The sequence below is a fragment of the Puma concolor genome, chromosome A3, assembly GCF_028749965.1.
Source record: "Puma concolor isolate L17-30 chromosome A3, mPumCon1.1.hap2, whole genome shotgun sequence".
In the NCBI taxonomy this organism is placed as follows: Eukaryota; Metazoa; Chordata; class Mammalia; order Carnivora; family Felidae; genus Puma; species Puma concolor.
The window spans coordinates 126,896,496-126,916,544 of NC_141669.1; the positions used below are offsets into that span (position 1 = coordinate 126,896,496).

The 20,049-nt window shown below is 50.2% G+C and overlaps 1 protein-coding gene across 1 annotated transcript in view; it reads right to left on the reverse strand.

Moving 5' to 3' along the window:
* SLC13A3 (solute carrier family 13 member 3) overlaps positions 1-20,049 on the reverse strand; it is a 75,493-nt gene that overhangs the window by 22,011 nt on the left and 33,433 nt on the right. The window contains exons 4-8 of the mRNA XM_086702377.1: positions 12,094-12,160; positions 8,438-8,608; positions 5,448-5,573; positions 2,711-2,809; positions 1,633-1,737 (exon numbers count right to left, since the gene is read on the reverse strand). Of these exons, the coding sequence (XP_086558503.1) occupies positions 1,633-1,737; positions 2,711-2,809; positions 5,448-5,573; positions 8,438-8,608; positions 12,094-12,160 (568 nt within the window). The remainder of the gene's footprint in view (positions 1-1,632; positions 1,738-2,710; positions 2,810-5,447; positions 5,574-8,437; positions 8,609-12,093; positions 12,161-20,049) is intronic.

A 20,049-nucleotide genomic window follows, 5' to 3' on the forward strand; every position in this document is an offset into this window, starting at 1 on the left:
GCTTTACTGAAGTATAATGAACATGCAATCAAACGTGCCCATCTGAAGGGTAATATACTTTTGAGTTTTGGCTAATGTATACAGTCCTGTAACTACCCATGGGATTGAGATGGAGAACGGTTCCCAGACAGGCATTTTTCAGTCAGGAAAGATGTGTGTCAGAATTGGAGACTGAGTTTCTAGGTGATTTTCTTTCTCTTTGCTTTGTTGGCCTGTTTACAACACCCATCTTTCATCTGAGAAAAAGAACAAAGCATCTACATCCTGGGAAAAGAAGACCGTGGAAGTAAGAGCCTCTCCTCTTGGCTCGATGAAGTGACATCGTTTCTTCCTTGTAACAACCCACATGAGATGAGGACTTTATATCACCCATTTAACCAGGGCGGGGGGAGTCCGAGGCCCCAAGAGTTACGTGAGTAGAGCTGCTCTATCCAAATGGTAGCCAGCAGTTAGTAGACACTTGAAATCTGGCAAGAGCAAACTTAGATGGGCTGCAGTTAAACTACACACCAGACTTTGAGGAGTTAGTGCAAAAAAAAGTAAAAGATCTCAATAATTTCTTATGTAGATCGCGTGTTGAAAGGATATAGTGCGTTAAGTGAGCGATATGACTAGAATTGATTTCATTGTTTCTTCTGACTTTTTAAACGTGGCTACTAAAACTGGAAAATTACATCCGTGGCTCACGTTCTATTTCTACTGGATGGTGCTAATGGAAATCATGAGCTCTCACCGAGTCCAGAGGACGTATTTCCTACCTACTCGTGTTCTGACGTACCAGAATCTGACGTGGTCGCCCGCTCACTCTTTACTAAAACGCTCTCCTCTCTTGGCCTTGGCTGGTTCATTGCCCCAGGCTTTCCACCTTACCTCCCTGACTGCTTCTCCCCTTTCTCTCCTCCACCCAGCTCCTAAATGTTGGGGGTCCTCAGAATCTTCTGCACTCTCCCTTTACTCTTTCCCTAGCTGGCCCCATCAATTCCTTAATTGGACTTAAATTCCAAATTTCTGTGATGACTCCCAGATTTATATCTGCAAGCCAACACCTCCTCCGAGCTTCTAGGCTTACGGTTCCAAATGCCTGTTGCAGTATCTGGAAGACATATTCGCCTTCATGACAAGCCTAACCCAAGTCCAAACTAGAATCGTTGAGAAGCCACCTGCAGCCTCCTACAGAATGTTCTTCTCCAACTAACCACCATGAAAGCAGCTGCGGACCATCCATAAATGAATAGGTGTGGCTGTGTGTCCCAATGAAACTTTATTTGCAGACAATGAGCTTTGAATTTCATGTAATTTTCTTTGTCACAAATATTTATCTTTTGATTTTTAGCCATTTAAAGATGTAGAATGCATGAGCGGATGATGATCTCAGGGGTACTCAATTTGTGAGTGGCCAAGCTTACAAAGCTTGAGCCCAGTTTTGTCTGATTCCAAAGGCAAAAGCTCCTAACACGTGAGAACCCCAAACATTTTATCATCTGAACCTGAATTTTTTGAGGGTAAAGGACGGAGCTGTTTATAGTTACAAGGGAAAAAGTTACACACCCAACCACCGCCCGCACCCCCCCCCATTGGCCCATCCCAGAATCTTCCCTATTGGGCTCCACCCCCGGGTCCCCCGAGTCTCACCCAGGGGTGAAGAAGCTGGCCCAGCCAGGGATGAACTTCGGATCCCGGGAGAAGAGGAGGATGGCGAACATGCAGAAGAGGGTGAACACGGCCTGCTCGGCAAACCTGTGGCACAGACAGGCAGGCGCCACGGTGATGGTGGGCTTTGGGCGGACCACAGCATTGGGAAGGCCTTGGGCAGATGCCCTCTGGCTGTGATGGGCCCAGGCCCTGCCTCCAAGAAGCTGCAAGAGGTAATTCACTCCCCAGAGTGAGGGGAAGGGTATCCTGGGATGTAAGGGATTCCCGTCCAGGGGCTTCCACACTCCCCCAGGATCCTTCCTGAGCATCAAACACCACGTCCCCCCAAGCTATTTATATCTTTCCCTCTGGGAATTTCCCAAGGTTTTGGGGGAGGCGGAGACTCAACAGAGAGAAAGAAAGAGCAAAGCAGAGGCAGAAAAACCAAAAAGAAGGAAACAGCCAAGAGGTAGGTGAGACGGGAGCAGTCACACACGCAGAGGAAGTTAGATAACTATATGCACAGAGGGGGCAGACAGACATGGACAGGGGCAGACACAGGCAATCCCCCAACGTCCGAGCAAACATCTACCCAAGGTGCTCATCTCACAGACTGGGGAGCAGGGCCCAGAGCGAGTTAGTGCCTTGCCCAAGGCTACACGGGAAGTAGGCGGCAGAGCCAGTCTTGGGTGCAGGCCCCCTGACTCCTAGGCGTTTTCACCACATGGGAAACATGCATTGAAAAAGGTCCCGGCAGCTGCCCGAGGCAGGGGGTACCCCGTGTGCCGGAAGGGAAAGGGTGCTTTAGCCAGGACAGGGCAGCAGATCCCCACCCCAACTACACGCCGAGGGGCTTCCTGGTCCTCAGAGTGTTTGCACAGCACCAGGGCAAGAGGCTGACTGTGTAAACCACCCTCCTACCGTCCACCTCTAGGCTCCCAGGCCATCGTCCTGAGACCTCCCTCCCTCCCGGGACTCAGCCCCTAGGGATCCAGTGGTCAGGCCAGGAGGTAACTCTCCTGAAAGTGAAGTCTACACTGGGCTCTCTCCCCAGGCCAGGAACCCCCACACCACGCACTTGATGGGCCCCAGGTTCTGGAATTCTTCCCGAATCACTGCTCGAGCTCTATCTTCTGCATCCGTCTTGATCTCGGATTTCTTCTTCCTCCTCCAGCCCCTGGAACAGAGAGCAGGGAGGTTAGGAACGGCCACTGCAAAGGTACGACTAACTTGTCAACGACCCCACCACGCCCCGGCCAAGCCTCGTTCTCTCTGTTCCGGAGACAGCACCGGCTGCCGCTGGGAGTGGCCTTCCTGCCCCTGGGGAAGCCTTTCCAAAATCTGTCCTTCCCACCTACAGCCTGGATGGTCTTCTAAAAAAGTGAATGTGATCAGAGGACTCCCAGGCTTCCGATTTTGTAGGGGGGTCAAACAGTCACACGAATAAACCAATGGAACAAACAGGAAGGCCCAGAAATGGATTGGGGGTTTGCGTCTATGACAAAGCTGGTCTCTCAGACTGGTGTAGAAACGATGAACTATTCAGTCAGTGGTGCTGGACATACGGATCAATGGGATAGAAGTGGAAGTGTGGAAATAAACCCGTACTTCCACGCTTAACTGGCTTTTGGCAAGGGTACCATGACCATTCAGTGGCAAAAGAGTAGTCTTTTCACAAATGATCCCAGGACAAGTGGATAGCCACAGGAAAAAGAGTAAATGTGGACCCCTATCTCATATCATATTAAAAAGAAATAACTCAAAAGGGATCAGACCTAAATACAAAAGCTAGGGGTATACAATTCTTAGAAGAAAACACAGGGGGAAATTTTTCTGGCCTTCGATTTCAACTTCAACTATTTCTTAGAGATAACACCAAAAGCTCAAGCAACCAAAGACAGATAGAGCAGACTTCATCAAATTTTAAAAACTTTCGTGTGCCAATGAATGAACAGCGTTGGGCACCTGGGCGGCCATCTGGAACAAAAATGAAGTTGGATCCAAACCTCACATTGCACCCTAAGAATAAACCCAAACAGATCAAAGAGTTCAGTGTAAAAAAAAAAAACAAAAACTAAATGAAAACATGAGTTTTTTGTTTATTTGTTTGTTTGTTTTTTTTACAACTCCTAAATGGGGAAATCTTTCTAACCATAATTGAAAATTCAGGAGCCACATGAGAAGGATTGAGAAATTCATCTACATGAAAATTTTCTTGGGGCGCCTGGGTGGCTCAGTCCATTGAGCGTCCAATTTCGGCTCAGGTCATGATCTCGCGGTTCACCAGTTTGAGCCCCGCATTGGGCTCTGTGCTGACTGCCCAGAGCCTGGAGCCTGCTTCGGATTCTGTCTCTGTCTCTGTCTCTCTCTCTCTCTCTCTCTCTCTGCCCTCCCCCTCTCATGCTCTCTCTCTCTTAAAAAGAAATAGACATTAAAAAAAAAAGTCCCTTCCCCAAGAAGGCTCTCCTGACCTCCCCGTTAGGTGAGAGCCCTCCAGGGTGCACCTTCATATGTCACTGTCTTTTCCTTCACGGCACTTATGACTGGCATTCCTGCTGCCTTTGGATGCTCCCTGTCTGTCTTCCCCACATTGAGTGCAAGCCCCCCAAGGGCAGGGATGGTCTCTGCCCTGCCCGCTGCTCCACACTCAATACCTACAACCCTAGCAGGCACATGGTGGGTACTCAGCAGATATTTGCCGAGTGAAGATGTTGCCACGTCATTGGCCTGAAACTTCTCTGTTACCCAGAAACACCTGTCACTGAACACTGCATTTCCTCCATCATGGCCTCTTGTGGCTGCGTCCTGCAGATGTCTGTTAGATGAAAACAAGTCGACCAGAAAAAAGGGCTCTATTTCAGGCTCAGTCCTGGGCAGTCTACACACCCTCCCTCATCCAGCCTGTACTTTTGCTGTAGCTAATTTTTAGCCTTAATCCACAAGTGAAGAAATGAAAAGCTCGGGGAGGTTTACAAAATTGCTCAAGGTCACATGGAAGTGTGACTTGAACTCTGGTCCATCTGAGTCCAAAGTCAGGACTTGCTTCCCCGGGCTAATGCAGGCTTTGAAGCCCGAGTCTCTGTTAGGGGGGAGTTCCGGATGGCGTCTGGGTCAAGGAACGCCACGATCAGAGCCTTTGGCTCATATTTGCTTAATACGTTCCTCCAAATAGATTCATCATTGCAGTCTTTAATTATGTATGTAAACACAACATTTTATATCGCTCCCATCAATGGAAAACAAGAATCACTTGTTAGAAAAACGTAATCATAAAAATAAACACACGAAAGCAGGGCAATCATTACATTCTGCCAGATACCATTGCTGGCTTACGTCTCTGGAACTGACACTCGTTCTTTGTTTAAAAAGCTGGTTTGGAAATGTTAGATAGGTAGGACGGTGGCCTCATCACCCAAGAGACGCTTGCTTCCCTCTATGGGAGTTGGCAAAGGGATTCTTTTTCGCACTATATGAGTCGATGTTAGTTAATGCCCTGTGCCACCCCACATCAGCTCCTGCACCAGGGCCCCATAAAATGGGAGTACTTAAAGGAGGACGCCAACCGTAAATTGCCGACGATGGGGGCCATTAACTGAGGGCCTGGGCCTAGCAGGCAGCTCACACTACCCATAATCCTCATATCCCCGGGAGGTGAGGGCTCTGCGACAGTCACCCTGGGAGAAGGTGACGTGAGATTAGTGACGATCTTTCGTTAACACCGGAGGAAACTAGACTCGAGAAGGCTGCTGTCTACCCGACGAGAAGGAAGCGGGGACCCCCGTCAGGCTCAAAGCTCACGGTAGGCATGAGGGTACCTCAGGGTCATTCCCCCATACAGGAAGGAGATCCACAGCCAGCCCGCCAGCAGGAACAGCAGCATGAGAGGGAAGGCAAAAATGAACCAGGAGCCAAAATTCACCACATCGCACTGTGGGAAGAAACTGGAGAAACAGGGGAGATGAGAGCCGGCCAAGGTCAGCCTCGCGGATGCACACGGCGTATAAACACGCCGCGATTTCTCAGCGCGAGCATGGGCGTTTATACATAATCAACAACAGTGCGTTTAATGTTACCAGTGCGGTTGAACGTATTTCAGTTTTCTCCCCCTACATTTCCTGAGTGTCCTGCAACGTACCTATATAATCAGAGTGAAGTAATAAAATGTACTTGGGGAGCGAAGGCCAAGGGCGACACTCAGGGCAGCCATTCCCCCGCCTCCCCACGCTCCTGGCTAGAGGATCAGAACCCCGCATGATTTGGCATTCGTTTTAAATCCTCTCCCGCCAGACCAGAAGGTCCAAGCTTATGCAGTCAAACGCTGTGTATGATTTGCATGTGATTTACAAGTAATTTACCCCAAATCCTTCACATTTGATATATTTACTTCTGCCTCCAGCATTTTTTCCCTTAATTTCTTTTCAAGTTGGAACAAAGTCCTGCTCGTATCAGGCAGCCTGAAAACCCTCTGACGGCAACGGCCCCCACCTGCCCCGCTCCCCCCTACCCTGCAACTCAGCATCTGCCCCGGAAGGCCCCAGAGCCCACATCTTTCCTGCCCAGCCCAGCAGCTTTGTCCTCCCAGCCCGTACGCCCTTTTGCTGGTGCTTCCTTCTAACTGAGGGCACTAAAGGGCCCAACTCAGCTTGTCCCCACGTGGCAAGCAGGACCATCTTGGCTTTCCGTTTTGCAGTCCTTAAAAACAAAACAAAACAGACAAAGCCACAGACCAAAACCCACGAGGCATGGCCAGGCCTGCTCAAAGATGAAAAGACAACCCCAAGTCATGCAGCGGGCTGAGTCAGTTGGGAAAGTGCTGAGCCCTACCCTCACCCCACACCTCCTGAATCCGAATCTCTGCAACGGAGACCCAGGCACCCCGGGAGGGTGACTCTGATATGCACCCATGGCTGAGAATCACCGGTTTCTATCACCAGCTTTTAAAATCAAAAGGTTTCAGGACCTGAGAATATAGTGGAAAGTTAAGGTTTTCAAATCGGCTCCGGGGGGCCCGTAGGCGGCTCAGTCGGTTAAGCGCCTGACTCTTGGTTTCAGCTCAGGTCGTGCCCTCGCGGTGTCGTGGGTTCGAGCCCCGTGTTGGGCTCCTTGCTGACCGCATGGAGCCTGCCTGGGGTTCTCTCTCTCCCTCTCTCTCTGCCCCTCCCCCACTCGCACTCTCTCGGTCTCTCTCCAAATGAAAGAAAATTGGCTTCGGGGGTTAAAAGACGGGTGTGCTTGGAATTTCCCACGAAAACCACTTTGATGGGAAGTGATAGCAAACCTCCTCTCTGGAAGACCATCACAGCCGGCTTTCCCCCATCATCTCAGGAGGTCCATGATTCTTGGACTGAGTACCGGGTAAGGGAGCTGGCCCGCATTTGGGGCCATTTGAATATTAAATACGTCTGTTGTGTGTGTTTGCCAAATGCTTTCACGTGGACTAATGAACGTCTGAGGTTCCCTCCCTTTGCGGAGGGATCTTAGAATCCTCGCCTCTCAGATCCTGGAATCTGAACATCGTAGGAACGGAATCTGGCAATACCTGGGGTTGCTTACATCTTCAAACCCAGGGGCTTGGGATCATGGAGTTGACAAGTCATATGCCATCTGAGAACCCTTCTCTTTTATTCTCCCGCCCCGACAGACGGCCACCCAGCCACTCTTGGAACAGCTCTGGCAATGGGGAGACTAGCTCCTGGCAGGGCTCGCTCCACTGCTGGCCCGGGGGCCTGGTTGCAGAGCTTCTCCTGGGACCTTACGGCCACAGCCATGGCCACAGCCCAATGCCCCCAGTGGGGTTGGTTTTTAAACAAAAAAAATTTTTTTTAATGTTTTTATTTATTTTTGAGACAGAGAGAGACGGAGCATGAGCAGGGGAGGGGCAGGGAGAGGGAGACACAGAATCGGAAGCAGGCTCCAGCCTCTGAGCTGTCAGTGCAGAGCCTGACGCGGGGCTCGAACCCACGAACCATGAGATCGTGACCTGAGCTGAAGTCGGACACTCAACCGACTGAGCCACCCAGGTGCCCCTATGTTTATTTATTCTTGAGACAGAGACAGAAGATGAACAGGGGAGGGGCAGAGAGAGAGGGAGACACAGAATCTGAAGCAGGCTCCAGGCTCTGAGCTGTCAGCACAGAGCCCGACGTGGGGCTCGAACCCACCAGCCATGAGATCATAACCTGAGCCGAAGTCGGACGCCCAACTGACTGAGCCACCCAGGTGCCCCGGGGTTGGTTTTTCAAAGCCGATGTCACATCATGTCGTTCCTTCGCTCTCAGCTTTGCACTGGGCTCCCCATCTCACTGGCAGCAAAAGCTGGGGTCCTAACAACTCACCTTCTGTCCCCCCACACTCCCTCCCCCCTGCCTTCTGCGCTCCTGGTCTTTGTGCCTTTCACCTTTGACCACACCGGTTATCCCTGTCTGGAATGTTCCTCCTTCCTGTGCTCACATAACTTCTAGGTCCCAGATGTCACCTTGCTACAGAGGCAGCACATCCCTGACCAGCCTCCGTAAAATAGCACCCACTCCTGTCCCTTCCGCACCCTTCTCCCGCTTTCTTTGATTCCATAACTTATCACATCGTTGCATATGTATCCAGCTGCCTTTTCCTTTATTGCTTGTCTCCACCACCAAAATGGAAGTTCCCCAGCGCGGGGTCTTCTCTGAGCTTGTGCACTGCTGGGTCCCCAGAGCCTGGCCCATAGAAGGCATTCGGTACATATTTCCCCGAATGTTGAGTGAAGGAGAGGAGGAGGGGTGGGAGGAGCAGAGACCCCCGTGCCCCGTGGAGCACCTGCCTTTACCTTTTGAGCTGGCCAAGCAGGATGAGGTTGGGGGCCGTGCCCGTGAGGGTGGCAGTGCCCCCAATGCTGGCTGAGTAGGGAATGGAGATAAGGAAACCCTTCCAGATGTTCCTGTGGTATTCCCCCTCCTTCTTGCAGTCCAAGGAAGCCTCCGCCTCAGGGCAGTCTTTGCTTTAAACAAACCCAAAGAGAAGCCATTCAGAACACGTTTCAGAATTTCTGGCCTTCGGGGGGGGGGGGGGCGGGGAAGCATCGCTTGGGTTGGGAGAACTAAGTGGTCTTTCTAGAAGGCAGCTTGGCACAGGCATGGAAAACCTCTAAAGACGTGCAACCCTTCAGCTCAAACGTTCTACTTTCAGAATTAATCCCAAAGAAATAATTGGGCAGGTGCCTCGGGCGTGGGTATGAGTTCACCACGGCACTAAATATAGTTTACATTACAGGGGCGCCTGGGTGGCGCAGTCGGTTAAGCGTCCGACTTCAGCCAGGTCACGATCTCGCGGTCCGTGAGTTCGAGCCCCGCGTCAGGCTCTGGGCTGATGGCTCGGAGCCTGGAGCCTGTTTCCGATTCTGTGTCTCCCTCTCTCTCTGCCCCTCCCCCGTTCATGCTCTGTCTCTCTCTGTCCCAAAAATAAATAAAAACTGAAAAAAAAATTTTAAATATAGTTTACATTACAAACAACCCTAATCTCCATCCAAAGGGGATCCGATAGATCAAAATGATCCTCTTTCTGGATGGAACACCAACACAGCTATTAAAAATGATGAGCTAGGGGCACCTGGGTGGCTCAGTCGGTCGAGCGTCCGACTCTTGATTTCGGCTCAGGTCATGATCCCAGGGTCGTGAGATCGAGCCCCACGTCACTGTGGAGCCCGCTCGAGATTCTCCCTCTCCCCCTCTGCCCCTCTCCCCTGCTAGTGCTCTCTCTTTCTCTCAAAAACGAAAACAAAAAACCCCCCACATGATCTAGACAGATGTTTATTAGGATAAACTATGTCCATCATATAAAGTGAAAAAGGGTACGTAACTGCTTAATTTATTTTAAAAATATTCATATATTTGATGAATACGTGAGTATTAAGAAAAATTTAGAATGGTATACACAAAGTTATTTTTAAGGTGCCTTTCTTGGGCATGAAATTATGGAATTTTTTCCCTCCTTTATTCTTTATATTTTCTGGGTTGTTTTTCTGGTGCAGTTAAGAGGATTGGGAAAGAATGAATTTAAGAATTGTTAATTATATAATTAAAAGATAATGGCGTTGCTATCAATTTATTGAGGTGAAAAGATGCTGACCACGTTTTATTAAGTGAGACAGCAGGTTACATAAGAGCATATACAGCATTATCAACGTTTTTATTTTTAAAATGCATTTATGTACATAGAGAGGCATCCAGAAATAGTCTAGAATAGTACTCCCTTAACTGTTTTAATCTGTCTTTGGGACCGAGATGCTGGGTACGTCTTTCTTTTTGTCTACGAGTATTCTTTTTCAGGGTGCCTCGGTGGCTCAGTCAGTTAAGCATCTGACTTCGGCTCAGGTCATGATCTCACGGCTTATGAGTTTGAGCCCCACGTCAGGCTCTGTGCTGACAGCTCGGAGCCTGGAGCCTGCTTTGGATTCTGTGTCTCCCTCTCTCTCTGCCCCTCCCCTGCTCACACTGTCTCTCTCTGTCTCCCCAAAATAAATAAACATTAAAAAAAAGAGTATTCTTCTTCATTGTGCAATTATAAAATTTTTCTAAATGAATGACATTAACAATTGTCCCTCTATAACAGATCAATTTTTTTTTTTTTTTTTAAGGAATCAAAGATACTTCAAATATCTTCTGGCCTTAATTGTTAATGAGAAGCCCCTTATCTGGAAGGCAACTGGAATGTGATTTGGGGTCTAAAAGGAAGGGAAGACAAGAGGCGGCTGGAGACTGATGTCATGGCCTGACTTCTCAGGGTGAAAGTCCTGGCAGGCACTGTGGGTCCCCAGGCCTAGGGGACCAGACTCAGCCTCACGATGAGACTGAGAGCAGAAGGGGCCTTAGGGTTCACCTCGTGCAAGCACTTCTTTGTTCAGTTGGGGAAACTAAGGCCCGGAGAGGGGACTTCCACTCCAATGGATATGGAGCCCCCATCCAATGGATGGGGTGTTCATTCAGTGGACACAGAGCTCTAGAAGAATGAGGACTGAGTCTTTTCCCATAGATTCAGCACAAGCTCTGCATGGGCAGATGGCCCACACAGATTCCTAGGTTGCATGTATTAGTGAGTGGCCGGGCCACTCACAGAAACCACATCTCAAAGCTGGACTCAAAGCCCCCGGATATGGTGCCAGGAAGGAGCGGAGGCCACAGAATAAGACAATCAGACATGAGATCATGTCTCTCCTCTGCCAAAAGCCTCCGTTGGCTCCCCTCTCGTTCAAAGTCAAGGCTACGTCATTAGCCTAGGAGGTCCCTCACGGTCTGCCTCTCCACCACCACACAAGTGATCTCTCGGACCCCAACTGCTGCCATCCACTCCACCAGCCATACTGGCTTCCTGGCCGCTTTGGACTCTCAGGACCTTTGCACCTGCCGGCCCCTCCGCTGAGACCGCTCTTCCCATGGGGCCCCCATGACCCTCACCTCCTACAGGTGTTTGCTTAAGTGTCACCTTCTGACCACCTGTTTTAAAGCTGCCTTTTCACACCCCGCAGGCCACCCTCCCCCCGGCCTTCTCTCCTGCTTTGTTCCCCTGCGTAGCTCTCACCAACCATCTGACATACTATGAATTCCACTCATATGTTTGTGTCTTGTCCCTGGTATGTAAACCCCACAAGGGCTGGATTTTTGCCTGTTGCTGCATCTCCGGCGGTGCCTGGTGTTGTTCAGCTGTCTATAAATATTTGTTGGATGCATACAACAGACCTGACTGGTGCCAAGCAATGCCTTGAGCAGGCGACTTTACTTCCTGCCGTTTCATCGCCAACAAACCAAGGGAACAATGCCATTAACAACAAGCGCTACCTGTGCCCGTAGGGCCTGGTGACCTACTTGATCGACGTTAGCTGATTTCATCTCAAAACAGCCCTCTCAGGTGGGTACCAATGTCACGCCCAGTTGGTGGATGAAACCAACCTGACTGACTTGTCCCAATCACACCGCCGGCGAGCCGCAGAACCAGATCCAGAGTCAGGTCTGCCGGGCTCCCAAACCCCAAGCTCTTAAGCACACTGCCAAATACAAAGGACATCGGACACTAAACGTGCCATCGAGGCGGAGAGGCTTCCTTAGTCACACAGCTGTGAGGATTGTGATCGTCTCTTAGGATACTTTTGCCTCTAGAGCCTCTTGACCCCTGTCTGCGTGCTTCTCCTCCTTGACCGTCTCGTAGCCGCGTGCTCCCGCTCGGCTGGCCCCTCCTCTCAGATGCGCCACCGCACCAGACCTCTAGGGACCTCATGTGCTCCCCTGCCCTTGCCGTCCACAATTGCACTGGTTTTTGTTTGTTTGTTTGTTTGTTTTGGCCTAAGCCAAAGGGATGAATGGTAGAAACTTGGGCACTAGGTCATTTGGAGAAAGTGGGGGCTGGGGGAGGATTGCTTGCAGCACTGAATTCTTGGTCATCATCTCCTCGGATCAAGCACTGGGTCCTCTATCGAGTGCACCGGGAACTCACTCTTCCGTGCCAGCAAGAAACTGCACCTCCGTGGGCACCGCGTGCAGCCCGTTTCTCCGCACAGCAGCTGGGAGGGAAGAACAGGACGTCTTTAGTGGAATGTGGTGAGTGGATAGGAGTGTTCCTATTCTTACGTCGTCAGCGGAAAGGGCTTCTTCGGGTTCCCCTCCTATACCGTTAATTGAACTTTTCAAAAAGGCACCTGAGATTCCATCCTTCCGTCCCACCTATTCCTATTCGGAGATGGTCTTGGGGCCTGTGGACGGGGGTTACGCTGCAAGTCCTCTAGACGACCGGTAACTCAGCTCCGGACTCCCCTGAGCTGCCATTGGCAATGGGATGTTTATGAAAGACTAGCTCTTAAGTAATGGGTCAGTCACCCTGCTCTCCCATACATGCATTCATTCATTCATTCATTCAGTATTTGTTGAGCACCTACTATGTGCTATTGGCTATGAGCTTGCAGTACACGGTGAATAATGTAGAACAAGCTCCCAGCTCCCAGGAAGGTTATATTCCAGAAGGGGAGACAGACAAGCAATGAAGAAAGAACATCTCAGGTAGGGATGTAGGAGAAAGTGGGTGGTGTGATGGAGAGTGATTGCCGAGTCGGGAGGGGAGCAGGTGGGCGGCTGTGACCAAGTCAACTGAGAAGACACCATGAGCTGATGGCAGCTGATTTGAGACCTCAAGGATAAAAGGAGCCAAGAGGAAAAAAGAAAAAAGGAGCCAGTCATAGGAAGAGCCGTGGGAAGAGGATTCTAGGCAACAGTAGCAGCAAGTGCAAAGGCCCTGAGGTGAGAATGTATCTGGTGTGTTGAGAAGAAGGGAGAGCAGTGGGGCTGGGGCTGGAGGGGCCTAAGTAAAGGATAGGGTGGCAGGAGGTGAGGTGAGGGAAGGAGCGGGGGTGAGCGAGTGGGGGCAGGAGGTGGGCTGGGTCACGCGGAGGTCTTGGGGCTCACAGTAAGGACTTCGGCGTTTACGCCGAGTCAGATGTGAGCAGAGCCAGGGGAGTGTTTGAGCAAAGGGGAGTCGGGACAGGATCTGACTTCCTTTTAAAGATACCCCTTGCCTAATAGGTCAGTCTCCCTGGAAGCCTTCAATAGTGTTTTGGAGACAAGAACAATTGCAGGGATTAAGATTTTTTGTAGCTGAAACCATCACCAAGAACAAGAGAACCTATCCCTGGGCATTGAGGGTGTGACGGAGAGCCGAACACACAGGTTCTGGGTTCAGATCACGGATCCATCACTTACGATGCAAGCTTACAGCAGTGGTTCCCAACTGGGGCCGATTCTGCCTCCGAGAGACACTGGGCAACGTCTGGAGACATTTTTGGCTGTCGTAACTGGGAGTGGGAGTGGGGGTGTGGGGGTGTTACTGGCATTTAGTGGGTGGAGGCCAGGAACGTTGCTAAACGTCCTCCTATGCACAAGTCAGCCCCCCCCCCCCCAAAGAATCATCCCACCCAAAACGTCACGGTGCTGAAGTTGAGAAACCTGGGTTTGGAAAAATCTCTTAGTCTCGCTGTACCTCAGTTCTTTAATTCATAAAATGGAAGTAATAATTCTAGAGTTGTCAAGAGGATTAAGGAGCTGACCCATTAGCTATAGACTGAATGTCTGCATCTCCCCCAGCCTCATATGTTGAAACCTGATCCCCGCTGAGATGGTACTAGGAGGTGGGGCCCTTAGGAGGTGATTACGTAACAAGCATAGAATCCTCACGAATGGGATTAGTGCCCTTGTAACAGATGCCCCATAGAGTTCCCTTGCCTCTTCCATCGTGTGTAGACACAGAGAAGACGGCCGTCTACGAATCAAAAAATAGTCTCTCACCAGACATCAAATTTGCTGGCACCTTGATCTTGGACTTCCCAGCTTCCAGAACTATGAGAAATAAATACTCAATCCACGGTATTTTTGTTTGAGCAGACTGAATGGACTAAGACACCATTTAAAGCAGGGATTGGTGGGGCGCCTGGGTGGCTCAGTTAAGCGTTTGCTTTCAGCTCAGGTCATGATCTCATGGCTCGTGGGTTCGAGCCCCACAATGGGCTCTGTGTTGACAGCTTGGGGCCTGGAGCCTGCTTCAGATTCTGTGTCTCCCTCTCTCTCTCTCTCTGCCCCTCCCCTGCTCATACCCTGTTTCTCTCTCTCTCTCAAAAATAAATAGACACAAAAATAAACAAATAAAGCAGGGCTTGGCACATTTCTTCTGTAAAGGACCAGACAGTAAATATCTTAGTTTTGGGGGGCCCATACGTCTCTGTCGTACTCAACTCTGCCATGAAATGGCCACAGACAATACATAAATGAATATGTGTGGCTAAACCTTTAGTTTTGGACGCTGAAATCTGAAGATCATACGATTGTCACATGTCACAAAATATTCTTTTGATTTATTCGACCATTTAAACATATAAAAACTATGCTCGGTTCATAGGTTGCACACACACACACACAAAAACCAGGAGGTGGGCTAGATGTAGTGAGCCAAAGTTGACCAGATCCCAACTGAAAGAATTTAACAGGAATCTGAGCCCTAGCAAGGATTTAGTAAATGTGGGTTACTCTTGAGAAAGAATAAGAAAGCGGCCCCTGACGTCCAGAACTGGTCTGGCCCAGATTTGCCATGTGTTCTCTTGTTGGAGCTAAATCATCTTACACTTTGCCAACATCAGACAGAGTCACTCTCTGAGACTTGATGAAGTGAGACAGAGCAAGGACACTGCATAATCTCGTCACAGCACAAAGCCACTTGCCGCCACAAAATGCCAAGCACACCCTCTCTTGCCGAATGAATGGCTGCTACTTCTTTACCTGTAGAATTGCCCCCGACTCCTGATGTCATTCAATCTAGAGCAAGGTTCCTTAGACGCCCACAAATGCCTCAGCCAAAGCCCACAGCCCATGAGAGGTCTTTTGTAACGCGTCTGACGGAGGCCATCACGGCTGCTGGTGGCTTGTGCTCTCTCTCACTGGGGCAACCAGAATAAACTCCAGCTGTTTAACTGCAGATGTGTGTTTGGGAGGAAGGGTCTGGACTCCAGCCCCAGCTCTTTCCCTGTTTCACTATGTGGCTTGGGGAAGAAGTCCCTTCCCCTCTCCGCGCTGGGCTGTTTCTTCCCTGTTGGTATTTACAGGGATTGGGATCTGTGGGAGCTGACTGTCATTTTACCAAGGCTGGGCCTGCTGATCGCCAGCAGAGGTCCAAAGGCTGAATGCAGATCGGCTCACCCTGGGCCACAGGGATGAGGGTTCCAAGGCTCCTATGATGGAGCACACCGCCACATCCAATGAGCGGGGCCAGAGGCCAGGGCATTGAAGCAGGAAGTCAGGGCCGTTAATAGGACACCTACGATGGTGGGCAAAGTCGCTCCCCAGGGCAAGGCCAGACATGAAGAACTCGGACCCAGCAACCCCCCAGCCCCGACTCACCTCTACCTTCCTCTGTACCCTTCACTTCCTACCTGGGTTGGGACCACAGCTGTCCCACGGCATCTAGACCTCAGCAGAGCTCGCTAACGTCTCTGGCACAACCCAAAGCAGCTCTGGGCACCCTTGAGGAATGGCAGAATTTCCTAGAAGTGTCCAGGCCCCACCTAGAAGCTCTGGTTTAGCAGCTTGGGAGAGGAACCTGGGCTTTGGTATTTTTTAAAAGCTCAGCAGTTGATTCTTTTGTGCGGCCAGCATTGAAAACACTCACCCCAAGTTATAGGTGGGGGAGACTGTGGCCTCCAGAGGCTGCCCACACCTTCCGAGGGGCCTGTGCTCGCAGGCAGTCTGCTACAGTCCCCACCTGGCCCCTGTCACTCATCTACGGAAGCTGGTGGCCACCAGCAACTGAGCTGGGGGGGCCCCAATATGAGACCGTACCTGCTACTGGCAAGGCAGAGAAAGAAAGCTGTGCAGGTACAACAGTAAACAGCAATCATCAGTATAGCGCATGAGATAAGGAAGGAGTTTTACCTCTTTATACAAGTCAGCAAGATGAAAAACTTATATGCCGAGCATCATTTTCCTCATAAGCGTGATGATAATAAAGCCCACGAGGATGCAGTTGAAAAACACACACACACACACACCACGAAAAACCAAGATGCTGAATGTTCTTAACTATTTACCCAGGGTGCACCCCCGTGCCTCTTGTGACCACAGTGATCCAGGTGACCATGTGCAAATCGGCCAGTGGGGGCCAAGTCTCCAAAATGGCTGGCCGGTTAGGAGCTTGGAGCTCATGTGAGGTCTTGCCGAAATAACACCAATCCCTGAGGGACCCAAAGAACTTTCCCATTTGCAATCTTGCAGCAGCCTTAGAAGAGCCTGGGAGAGCTAGGCCGTTTCTCCCGTCCTCCTTTCATCTGGGGAAACTGAGGCCCGGAGAGGCAGCTTACAGCCTGGATCATGATGACCCAGTGGGTCAGTGGCAGAGTCAGGCTTGTTCCCAGGACCGCTGATCCCCCACCTCTTGAATCTCGCTCCATCTCCAACAGCGCCCACCTGGCTCTTAGCAGGTCTCACCTGGCACAGCCAACTGTGTGTGGATAGCATGTTCTTGAAGCCTGGGATATTCGGGAAAGAGTTCTCGTATCAAATTCGGTATCTTGTATCAAAGCCCCCCAAGCTTGGGCAGGTTGACATCCATTAATTCATTTAACACTTGCAACAGTCTGGGTAATAAGTATTCATACCCCATTTTATGGAGGAGGTTCCAAACCCACTGAGGTTTGGAACAGTGATGTGACTGGGGCACCCGGGTGGCTCAGTCGCTTAAGCATCCGACTCTTGATTTCAGCTCAGGTCATGATCTCACGGTTTGTGGGATCGAGTCCCATGCTGGGCTCTGCGCTGACGGTGTAGAGCCTGCTTGGGGTTCTCTCTCTCCGCCTCTCTCTCTGCCCCTCCTCTGCACCCTCTCTCTCTCTCTCTCTCTCAAAATAAGTAAATAAAAACTTAAAAAGAACAGTGACGTAACTGATCCATTCATTCATTTATCCATTAACGCCACACAATTATTGAAGCCCTACTACGTGCCAAACAGCGTTCTGGGTGAACAACACTCTACCCGTGTAGGTTGTTCATGGCAACGGGAAAGACTGACGCAAGCCGCCATGGGGCTCGGGGTCCGTGGAGGAGACGGGTAACAAACAAATCCCTCTCCACTAGAGGTTCAAGGAAACTTAAAGGTGCACCAAGGGGTAGGGTCGTATCACCCGCTCCTCCCCTATTCCTGGAAATCTTAGTGATTTTTATACAACCGCCATGTATCAACCACATCCTGTGCGCCAGGCTCTCGGATCTCATGCCAGCTTCCCAACGATATGTACGAAATGGGAGGTGTCCTCATTTCACAGATGAGAAAAGGGCCTCGGAAGCCCCCCCCCCCCCCGGCTTCTGACCTCGTGAATGAGGAGTGAAGGAGGAGGGCAGTGCTTAACCTAGCCTAAAACATTGCTTTTTGAATGACATTATCTTGAAGGATGGTAAGCCAGCCTCGTCTTTTACAATCGTAGATTCTAGATTCAGACAGAGCTCAGCAACTAACTAACCACGCTGCTTTGGGCAAATCATTTTGCCTCCCTGAACCCCAGTGTCCTCCTCTGTAAAATGGGGCTCACTTACCTCTTGGTACTGTTATAAAATGAGCTAATGAGTATGAAAAATTAAGCACCATGTCTGGCTGGTGGGTCTTCAAGAAATGAGAGCTCATATTATCATCTCTGTGGTTGCTCTGGGTGTCCCTCATGGACCTAGGTCCCCCAGGAGCCTGCTCCCCCCCGTCCTGGCCCACTAACAGTCTCCACTCCCTCCTCCGCTGTCCTCACTCATGGCCTGCCACCAGGCCACAGAGACTGGGTGGAAGGGAACATCTCTCTTTGCACTGGAATTAGCCTTCCTTTAGGACTCAGGGCTGATCATTAATCAGTCCTGCTCTCTGATCCTACCACTTGTGAAAGTAGTTATCTGCCCCTGCTTCCCAGGGTCTCCTACCTCCTGACATCCTACAGCATATGGGAGAAGATTCTGGATTTCGCCTTGCACCCAACACTGTGTGTGACTGTAGGCAAGTCCTTTCCCCTTCCTGGATCTCAGATTTTTCCATCTTTATAACGAAGGAAATGGCTCTCTTTTTTTTTTTTTCCTGGCCACTAAACTCTTGGGGAAAAAAAAAAAAATCTTGTGTACAAGACAGACTAGCAGAGGTTAAGAGTCCAAGCTCTGAAGTCAGCCAGCCAAGATTCAAAATACCAGAGCCCCTGTTGTGCAGCTGTGTGACCTTGGAGGCTACTCTAGCCTCTTTTCTTAAATTGCTTCCTCGGTTGCCAATCTGCTAAATGGAGTCAATGCTGGTTCTACGTCATTCAGATGTAAGGCCCCCAAGAACCCTGGCCTGAAGTAAGTGCTCAGGAAACATCTGTGATCGTTCCTCGGAAGCCCAGCGTATAAAACAGAGGAAGTGGGGTAGAAGTCGGAGAAGGAGCTGAGTCACCATTCCAGGGTGACCGTGAGGCAGTTCTCTTGAAGCCCAACGCCCAAGGGAAACAGTCCGAAAACTGATGAAGCCGTGGAAGTGAGCAGACTGTGGCCCGTGGGTTGACTCTGGCCCGCTGCCTGCCAATTGAGAATGGTTTTTACATTAAAAAAAAAAAAAATTTTTTTTTTAACGTTAACTTATTTTTGAGAGACTGAGAGAGATAGAGCGTGCACGGGGGAGGGGCAGAGAGGGAGAGAGAGAGAGACACACACACACACACACACACACACACACACACACACAGAATCCGAAGCAGGCTCCAGGCTCTGAGCTGTCGGCACAGAGCCTGACGCGGGGCTCGAACCCATGGACCGTGAGATCATGACCTGAGCCGAAGCCGGACGCTTAACTGACTGAGCCGCCCGGGCGCCTGGAGATTGGTTTTTACGTTTTTAAGCGGCTGGAGAAAGTCAGCAGAAGCCTAATACTTCGTGATGTAAAAATTACACAAAATTGTAATTTCGGCAACCGTAAATAAAATTTCAGTGGAACCCAGCCACACCCGCTTATTTACATATTGCCTGTGGAGGCTTTCTCTCTGCAAGGACAGAGTTTGAGCAGTAGTGATGGTGTGGCCAGCAAAGCCTGAAATATTTACTATCTGGACGCTCACAGAGTAAGTTTTCTTTTTCTAAAAATGTATTTAAAACATTAAAAAAATTTTTTTTATTTATTTTTGAGACAGAGAGAGAGAGAGAGAGAGAGACAGAGTGCAAGCAGGGGAGGGGCAGAGAGAGAGAGAGAGAGGGAGACAAAGAATCTGCAGTGGGCTCCAGGCTCCAAGCCGTCAGCACAGAGCCCGACGCGGGGCTCGAACTCACGGACTGTGAGCGGAGGTCGGACCCAACCCACTGAGCCACCGAGGCGCCCCCACAATAAGTTTTCTGACTCGTTGTAGAACATCTCTTCCCTTCCACCTGGAAGATTTTGACCTTGCAGAGATCCCGGCTCTGCTGCTGTACCAACAGTGTGATTGATTCTGGACCTGTCACCTCACCTCTCTGAACCTCACCTGGAAGGTAGTTCTCATCGTTCCTAGCTCGCAGGGCCGATGTGGAAATAAAATAAACAAAACCCCTCACTGCATCATAGGCAGAGACTCATACCACAGTAAACGAGATGAACTTAGATGGTACACGGATCACTGTTTAGATTATTAACACATATATTAATTTTAACACGTATTCAAAAATATACAACTAGCACTCAGAGCCTAGGGGTTCACGAACGGCGTTGGTTGTGTTATCCAGGAAAAATGATCCCAAGCTCCCCCATCTGTCACTCAACATGTGGCTTCCCAGGTGGCACTTCCCACCCCATCTCTCGGTCAGGTCCCATTCCAGCCAGCAGGAGTGGAGGGCAGGAAGGGAAGGACCCGGGAGCTGCAGGCACCATCCTGCTCGCATACCATTGGTCAAA